At 36.0% G+C, this 9,603-nt stretch overlaps 2 protein-coding genes across 2 annotated transcripts; one reads left to right on the top strand and one right to left on the bottom strand.

The window, feature by feature from the left end:
- Window positions 1-346: 346 nt before the first annotated feature.
- LOC115421395 (lathosterol oxidase-like) lies at window positions 347-5,766 on the top strand. The gene is made up of 5 exons (XM_030137280.1): window positions 347-556; window positions 3,429-3,561; window positions 3,673-3,773; window positions 5,245-5,373; window positions 5,461-5,766. Exons 1-5 carry the CDS (start codon window positions 347-349, stop codon window positions 5,722-5,724), a joined length of 837 nt encoding a protein of 278 aa, XP_029993140.1. The 3' UTR covers window positions 5,725-5,766.
- A 720-nt stretch (window positions 5,767-6,486) lies between these two features.
- Window positions 6,487-9,048, bottom strand: anapc13 (anaphase promoting complex subunit 13). Its single transcript, XM_030137289.1, has 2 exons — window positions 8,666-9,048; window positions 6,487-7,944 (listed from the first exon to the last, which is right to left on the bottom strand). Exons 1-2 carry the CDS (start codon window positions 8,762-8,764, stop codon window positions 7,819-7,821), a joined length of 225 nt encoding a protein of 74 aa, XP_029993149.1. The 5' UTR covers window positions 8,765-9,048; the 3' UTR covers window positions 6,487-7,818.
- Between the last annotated feature and the right edge of the window lie 555 nt (window positions 9,049-9,603).

The following is a 9,603-nucleotide window of genomic DNA, read 5'->3' as shown; positions in this document are numbered from 1 at the left end:
ATTATTATTATAAATGTTACAACTTAAACACTAACTTTTATTCCCAATCTTCATATGTCTTGGCATCTTTTGACAAAGCTGCTACCTTTGTGGAAAGTTACTGGGAGTTCTAATTTCCAGAAAACTCAATCAATTACCATTAATCATGTTAAGGAGAACACATTTGTGACATGTCTGCTATCTTCAGAAACAAACTCAACACTTTGGTCTAATCAGTGAGGCGTTTACTGTCATCATAGACAATCAGAGCAGCCCACAAGACCAGAGTCAGTCTTTAGTAGGTTCTGTCATGGTGCTTAAAAGCAAGCAATGTCCATGACTACTGTCTTTATTTTCAGATTGTGCCATGGATCATGTGCTGAACTCCGCTGACTATTACATCTTCACTCCATATGTCTACCCCACCTCATGGCCTGAGGATGAGGCTCTGCGCCAGATCATCAGCCTGTGGGTCATGACCACCCTGGGAGCAGAACTGCTTTACCTGGTTTTTGGCGCTCTTAACTTCTATTTTGTCTTCGACCACAAGCTCATGAAACATCCGCAGTTTATTGAGGTAGAGTGTTTACAGATTCTATTTTGACTCACATGTTAAAGATCACTCCAATATTTCTATTTCAAGCAACTTTATCTTTCTACTTTTCACTCCTTTACATTTATGTGGCAGCTTCCTTTACTTAACCCATAAAGACCCAAACATCCATCGTCGACCAAAAGCATCTACTGATTTAAACTGTTGATCCACAAATTCTATCAATATATGTAAATAACACTGGGTTACAAAAAAATGTTCTTTGCAAGCTGTCTAGGTTTTTTCAACTGAATTAGGACCATTTTGCACCGCTAAATCCAAAAATGACATCTGTTTTCCTCAATCAGGTCAGGTTTTTTTGCTAATTTGATTTTGAAAAATTTGATCTTCTCACAAAATTGATTACATTTTTGTGACTTTATCAGTTGATTTTTTATATAGTTCTCACCCAAAATAGGTTTTAAGAGAAAAAAAAAAACATTTTCTAACAGGATGTATTTATTAAGTGTAACAAACTTTAATTCCTGTAAATTGAATAATAGATATTGATAAAGGTAAGTACATGTAAATTGAACATTAAATCGTCATTGTGCAAAATTCAGGGCATGAACTTTGGTTTCTTTGAACCCCTCGAATACTCAGCAGCAGGGATGTCTCTCTTCAGAGTCCAGCAGTAATCAGCCATCATGACTTCATCCCAGCGTCCCTGATACCTGGCCTTGCATACCATGTGTGGCGCCCAAACTTTATCTTGGTCACCAAGTTTAATACCAAAATAAGATTGGTAAGCACACTTTATGAAACTTGTGACTTAATTCCTGTTAGGTACAATGGTGTATTCACCGCAGATGTAGCAGAATACGTCAGGCTTATTTTTGCAAGATCTTCTAGACAAAGCCATTTCATTCACCTGTAATATTAAAAAAAACATTAATCATAAATTGGCAAAAGTAAAATCTTCAGAACTCATTTATTGCAAGAAATATGAAAGAATTTTGTATCATATGATGTGAAAATGCCCATAAATGTAAGCAAAAATGTTAAAAAGCCAATATGTAGCATAGTTCAGAAAGCTGACCTGACTGAGCAAAATTAATGTGATTTTTGGATTCAGCACACCAAAATTATCCTAAATCAGCTCAAAAAACTTAAACAATAAATTTGTTGTTGACCAGTGTAATTGGTGTAAAATGCAGCTTGTCATCTTTTTGTGGTCATTGGATATGACCCATTTGGACATTCAGAGGCTCCGTGGTTACCATGGAAACACTGTCATCTTCTACAACATTGATTCACCAGTAAAACCCATGGAGTTGGATCAAAGACAGTGGATGGAAGTCTTGTTTTACATTCAGTTAATGATATATTTTACTTTAAATGTCACTTTTCCTTCCCTTTTTTCTGCTTTTATATAATAACCTTTGAATTTACTCTGAGCTTTTATGAACATCTATATGATCAGCCAATTATACATAGGAAAATAGATGATTTTTCTGAAAAAAAAAAAAAAAAAAGCCAAATTCAGAGTATATAATAAATGGTAATGAATCAATTAGGAATGGTTAGATACAGAGAAAAAATCATTTGGGAACTGCCACAAAAGTCCCACTGGGTCCTTATGGGTTAAAGTTTAATATCACCTTTCTGTTCAGTGAAAACCATGCATCTCCAAATATGATGACAGTGAATATTTGTGATAAAATGAGGGATGAAGTGCTACTTTTAGAGTTGAGAAATTTCCCATGAAACACAGAATAGTAGCAGTATGAACATATGATGATCTCATAGAAAATTATGCATTGTTATATTAAATCACCAACACTAACAGTATAATTGGTTAACAGCTTAACTTTAAACATCTGCTGCAGAAAAATGCCACATACACATTAATACAGCAGTAATATGAACCCAAAAACATTATATATATTATGTAAAACACTGACAGGGACAATTTTACAACAATGGGGTGATTGTACATTTGCTGTTGCTGCACCGAAACTGTGGAACTTAGTGCCACCTGACCTGCGAATCCTCACAGACCTGTCCCTGTTCAAGTCCAAGTTAAAGACACACCTGTTTAGACTGGCTTTTAATCTTTAGCGCTGAGACACTATTAGGTTTTAATGTGTAGTCTTTTTTATCACTGCGTGTTATATCTTATTGTTTTATGCATATTTATGGTATTTGACTGAACTGTTTTTCTCTTATAATTTAATCATGCTTTTAGACGTAAAGCACTTTGGTCTTCGTTATGTTGATGTAAAGTGCGATATAAATAAACTTTGACTGATTAATTGATGGGTGACACGGTGGTGCAGTGGATAGCTCTTGTGCCTCACAGCAAGAAGGTCCTGGGTTCAATTTCAATTCAATTGGGACCTTTCTATGTGGAGTTTGCATGTTCTCCCTGTGTCCGCATGGGTTCTCTCCGGGTACTCCCACCATCCAAAGACATGCACTGATAGGTGAACTGGTTAATCTAAATTGCCCATAGGTGAGAATGTGAGAGTGATTGATTGTTTCTATATGTTCAGCCCTGCAATGAACTGGAGACATGTCCAGGGTGAACCCCGCCTTAGCCCGAAAGTAGATGGGATAGGCCCCCGTGACCCTAGTGAGGATAAAGCGGGTTCAGAAAATGAATGATTGATTGATTTTACTGCGCAAAGACTGCTATGATTCTTCATACTTAGAGTCCTCAGTGAAGGATTTGAACACTTCTTTCATTTGTGGTAATAGCAATTTGAGGAAAGCTACATGTACAAATGCAGGTTTAGAATCCCAGGTTGGTGTAGCTGATTACTGTCATGATTAAGTAAATATTTCCATTAGACCTGGAAACAATCTTAAGACTAATCCATCCTTAAATATTTATCTTATTCTTTTAAAACCACAGAAACAGATGAGAAAAGAGATTCAACTAGGGACCGTTTCCATCTTTTGGATGAGCTTCCCCACTGTGGCTCTTTTCTACTGGGAGGTGATGGGATACAGCAAACTTTTTGATGACGTCAGTGGATCTTCTCAAGGTGAGAGAATTGTTTCCCTCCCTTTACGTCCCTGATCAGGAACCTTACATACTGTAGGGGATATAATGAAACAAAATGTGGAGTAACTCATGCAACTTATTGCTGTTTCAGGCTGGTCTTTTATGTTCCTGAGCATCGCTGGTTTCTTGTTCTTTACCGATATGTGTATCTACTGGATACACCGCGTTATGCATCACAAGAGCATTTACAAGGTGAGAATCAGTATGTCGCAGTGAACTATAAGTATTAAAACTTTATACAGTAGCGGAAAAAATTATTGGACCACCCTTGTTTTCTTCAATTTCCTGTTCATTTTAATGCTTGGTACAACTAAAAGTACATTTGTTTGGACAAATATAATGATAACAACAAAAATAGCTCATAGTGGTTTAATTTCAGAGCTGATATCTATCCACTTTCCATGGTTTTCTTAATAATAACATAAACCACTTAAGTTCTTACATCAATATCTATGGCATTGTACTGCCAAAAATAGTGCTTTCAGGCATTCCATGTTTTCTTTTCTGTCTGTTTTAGTCACATGATACACACAGGAGTTAGTACTTGATTGCATAACCGTTGTCTTTGATGACTTTTGATGGTCTAATAATTTTTTCCATGACTGTGTTAGTGTCAGGTAGATTCCTGTAGATCTATAACACTTTTGTAATTTTTTTGGGTCATATTTACTTGATTTAATATAGTTCCTCAATTTACCTTGAAACTTAAATTTAGTATTCGTTCATTGTATTCATTCTACATCTATAGTGTTTGTATCTGAAAATGACTTTACAGATACATTAACTTTTTCACAATCAAGCTATCAATAAACTAAGTCAATAAGATATAGCAATTAAAGTCTGAAATGAAAATTATGATGTCTTCTTATTCTTTCATTTTCCTCTTTAAAATGTAGTCAACATCATATTTCTAATGAAAATGTCTCAAATGTAATGCAATTAACCCATAAAAACCCAAACAGCCACTGGGGACCAAAACCATCTACTGATCTAAACTGTTTAATACCTGTTGATCCACTAATCTTATCAATACATGCAAATTATTGGTGTAAATTGCAGTTTATCATCTTTTCATGGTCATCACATATGACCCATTTGGACATTCAGAGGGTCCGTAGTTACCGTGGAAACACTGTCATCTTCTACAACATTGATTCACCAGTAAAACCCATGGAGTTGGGTCAATGACAGTGGATGGAAATGCTTGTTTTTACATTCAGTTATTGATTTCTATCTGAAAAAGTCACATTTTCTTCATTTTTCTGTTTCTGATGTCATAAGCCTCATCTTTAATCTGAGCATTTATAAACATCTACGTGATCTGTGAATTAAATATAAGAAAATACCTGATTTTCACTGAAACGATGCAAAATACAGAGGATAACATGAGAATAAATGGGGATAAATCACTTACGATAGGTGAATTAGAGAGAAAAATTAATTTGGGAATTGACATAAAAATAGTTCTGGGTCTTTATGGATTAATGCTGAATGTGATGTGTAATTTAAAACTTATGTATCTACCTTTAAATGAATACTGCTTTTAATTCATTTAAATATTAATTCATCCCACTCTCCACTTTTATGTCTTTACATTACTTGTAAAACACATTGGTAGTGGCATCCCAACATTCAGACCATTTGTATTGTTGTTCCTCTTCAGTATCTGCATAAACAGCACCATTTATTCAAGATCCCCACGCCTTTCGCCAGTCACGCCTTCCACCCACTCGACGGCTTCCTTCAGAGCCTGCCCTACCACGTCTACCCTTTCATCTTCCCCCTCAGCAAGGTACTGAGATAACTGGTTGGAAAAGAGGGTGAACATTTCAAAAACTTTCAAATACTTTCAATTAAATCTGTAATATGTGCATTACAGGTAGTCTACCTTTCGCTCTTCATCTTTGTCAACATCTGGACTATTTCCATACACGATGGGGACTACCGCATCCCAGGCCCCTTCATACACCTGATCAACGGTGCAGCCCACCACGTGGATCATCACCTCTACTTCAACTACAACTATGGGCAATACTTTACATTGTGGGATCGTCTGGGGGGGTCCTACCGCTACCCCTCGGCCCTCCTGGGAAAGGGTCCACATGACCACATCAAAAAGCTCATGGCAGAGAAGACAAAGTGATGATGCAGTTACAGTCCTGATATTTTTGATGACTGTTTTTCTTTAAACCTATGAGGTAAATCTGTGTCATCAGATGTTGAATAGTTGTATTTCGCAAAAACAATTCTTTTGTTGGAATTGTATTTTGTAAATTGAATTTTGTTAAATAGTTGAATTTCAAATGTTTTTTATGTATAGTTTCATAATCTGAATTCATTTATTAAAAAAAAAAAAGTTTTTTAATTCAATATTCTCAAATACAACGCGCTTGCACCACTACTTGAGTGTCACATGATTTTCGGTGTAATGCATGATTGAGTGAATGTTAGATTAACTGGCTCGTTACTCCATTGGTTTTGCCTGGTCAAGGTGTCTGTGCTATACTGAATTTTTTTATACTGAATTTGAAATGCATTGTATTTGAGAATATTGTTAAAAAACTTTGTTTTAAATAACTGAATTCAGATTATGAAACTTTATGTAAAAAAATCTTGAAATTCAGCTATTCAAAAGAAAAATCAACTATAAAAAATTCAACTTACAAAATACTACTACAACATCTAAAGGCACAGATTTACTTCCATATATGAGAAGTTTTTATTGAGTGACTGTTGTATTTGTTGTTTTAAATGTTTTAATTTACTAGTTGTATATGAAAGGATTTAAAGTGTTTTAAACCATGCAATTTACTTGTTAGGATATTGAACTTTGATATATTTGATAATGATATACCTGTACAGTGAAGTACAGGTACAGCACAATACTGTGAAAATGTTGTAGGTTTCCATTAGGTGTGTTTTATTAACAAAGATATAAAAACAACGTGAACTGGTGACACATCCAGGGTGTTATCTGTCCTAGCCCACTGGTTGCTAGGACAGGCTCCAGCACCCCTGTGACCCTGTCGAGGATTACGCAGAAAATGAATGAGTAATGACCACTGATATGCAAATCTCAGTCTCTGTACTAAGATACAACAAGGATATAAAGGAAACATGTACAGCATTAAAAACAAAGATTTCAGGAGGAAAATCTCTTCAGACCAAAGTGGAAAACATTTAGCATAACCTTCCTTTGCACTTAACATGTTAACGCTTTTGCTTGACAACAGGACAATGAATGCACTAAATTTGAGGTGTTTTTCACCAGGTTCAATGCATTCAATACATGTCAGACATTTCTTCTTAATTGGGCTTCTTCTTGTCAAGTGAACAGAGATCACACTGTAGAAGCCATTTAGAGCTATTTTGTTTTGTTTTTAATCTCCTGTATTTGCTTGTTAATCAAGATTTATCATTGTGTATCATTTCAATGCTACAAAGACAATAAAGATAAATGTAGCTGTGTGTGTTCACTCCACAAACTTCGGTTTCCTCCTACCATCAAAAGACATGCACCTCAATATGTTAGTTGGTAGCTGGTTAGTTGGCTATGATGAACTGGTAATGCTTCAAGGGTGTATCCCACCTTCAGCTGTTGGTAGCTGGAATAGCCTGCATAACCCTCCGAGCGATTAAGTGGTCCAGAAAATGAAATGAATGAATGACCATACTTATGCAAATGAAAGTGCGTCTTCAAATGTATGCATCAAACTTTTTATAAATCACTACTTAGTACTGGTCATCACTTTTTATCAAAGCTAATTATTTTTTGTGTGTTGGCATATGTTCAAGACTTAAGATGAAATGTCCCATGCAACATTACAGCTGCTATTGGAAATCTGAAATAACTGTAATAATATTGGTGATTTTTCAATGGTATTTAGCCTCACTGTCAACATGAGGACCTATATTTACATACAGTTGAGGAGTCAGCTGAAGGCAATTTTAAAGGAAGCCCAAGAAACATTTCCATTCCTGCAGCTATTGTAAGAAGTTTGGCTGTAGAAGCAACAATTCATTAAATTTTTTTGTAACTCCAATGCTTCTTTTATTATTTTATACTGAAAAATGCAAAATACATATACAGATATTTTATGTTCCTCTGAACTGGTTCAGATCCTTTTGAAAGACACTGACAAATTAAATTATATGAAAAAAGCATGCATCTTAAATGTGTCAGAATGTATTTCCATGTGTGCATTTTCATTCAACAATCATAGTCCAGGTGCGTCTTTCAACTTCCAGTGCTTGGTGTGTTTTCATGAAGGCTCTGCAGTGCCAGGTCTGTCCACTTCATCTCTTGTTCTTTCACAGACTCTGTGGATCCTCCATTGTCCTGCTCAGCCTCAGGTAGCTCACTCTGACAAAGAACAAGGACAGAAGATGAGAAGCTGTGAAGGGCAGATCATAAGTAACCTCCAACTTCCTTTACTCTAATATCAAAACAGCATCAAAAGATGAAACCACATTTCTTTTAGCAACCTGATGAAAAACACTGTTTGTTTATGACACTATGCGGGTAATTAATCCTTATTCTAAAACATGTAAAAAGATCTGTAAGCATTTTACAGACAATGAAAGTAAAGTCATAACAGTCACATCTATAACACTAGACATTTTGAACTTATGAGACTCCCTGTGTCAGCAAGTAGTATGCTTGCTCACTATAATGTACAATTTCATTTTTGGTTTGTGTATCACACATAGTGCATGAAGACTGAAAGCAGAACAAAAAGCATTAGTTATGACATATTAGCTGTGTACATGACTGTACGTGTGTCCTGTTAAACCTTGCCAGGCCAAGAATGACACTGTAGAGCTGTCCCCTCATGACAGTGCTTCACCTCCTGGACACACTATGTCAGAATTCCTGTACTCAGATTTGACTAAAAGTGATCACAGATATAGGTTGTTTTGTAGTTTGCAGTCATCAGTACGCACCCATGCGATTTTAACTAAAGGAGGTCTTCAGGGCAAATCTCTGGCAGTAAGATATCTAGTTCTGAAATGTTTAAAACGGCAATGAATTATATTTACATCTGTGTAAAAACAAAGTGTGAAAGTTGTCAACATCCATTTACCAGAGGGATGGTGACATCCTCATACGGGAGTCTGTCCTCCCTCCAGGCGTCATCGGTGAGATCCAGGACTCTCCCATCTCTTTGGATTTCACTGTCCATCTTCTGTGCAGAACTTAGTTAAACCACTCAGGCGGATCCCGGTGTTTGCTTCAGGTTCACCGCTGCACTTCTCACAACTTCTCACAAATACTTTTCTCTGCTGCCCTCGGCATGTGTTTCTCAGAGAATTTTAGCTGCAAAATCAGAGCGAAGATGTAATTACAATAGATTTAAGCTCTCTAAGCTCTCGGTTTAGCACGTTTATTATTAACTTTCTTAGTTCTGCTCTGAAAACTATGGTCTGAGACAGTTGTCGCGAAAGTCAAGCGTCACCCGCTGACGCGTCATGATGACGTTTGATGCCTTCACGAAGGTTGGTACAACTGAAAATTTCCTCAATTATTTCATCACGGTCACAAAATAATGGCACAGCAAAAATAATACACTTTGTATTTGGCTCTAAAGAACAAAATAATTTAATGCAATTTAATTTAATAATAAGAGTGAATTTCGGAAACATCTATAGATTTTTTTTTTCATCCAATGTAACTCTGTAGTAACTTCTTGACCTGCTGACAGGTAAGAAATCTTCAAGAAGACTCTAAGATGGTCCAAGAAACCCCCAAATTCGCTTATTGTTTTTTTTTGTTTTGTTTTGTTTTTTTTTTAACATTTACTGTCATTTCACCCACTGTTTCGCGGTTGCCATGGTAACCACACTTCCTACAACACTCGGTGGATCAGATACGCAAACAAATCGCTATGGTTGACGGTGTTAAATAACTATATTAACTATAGTAGTAACACTTTTTCAGTCATATACCTTTGGGTGAGTAAGGTGGCTTTTACTTTTAAACAAAATTTCGGTACATTAATGTTAAATAAGCACCTTAGGTTAA

This window comes from Sphaeramia orbicularis, chromosome 6, assembly GCF_902148855.1.
Source record: "Sphaeramia orbicularis chromosome 6, fSphaOr1.1, whole genome shotgun sequence".
NCBI classification, from domain to species: domain Eukaryota; kingdom Metazoa; phylum Chordata; class Actinopteri; order Kurtiformes; family Apogonidae; genus Sphaeramia; species Sphaeramia orbicularis.
Note: the sequence above shows the minus strand (reverse complement) of the source record. Positions and strands in the feature narration are given on the sequence as shown.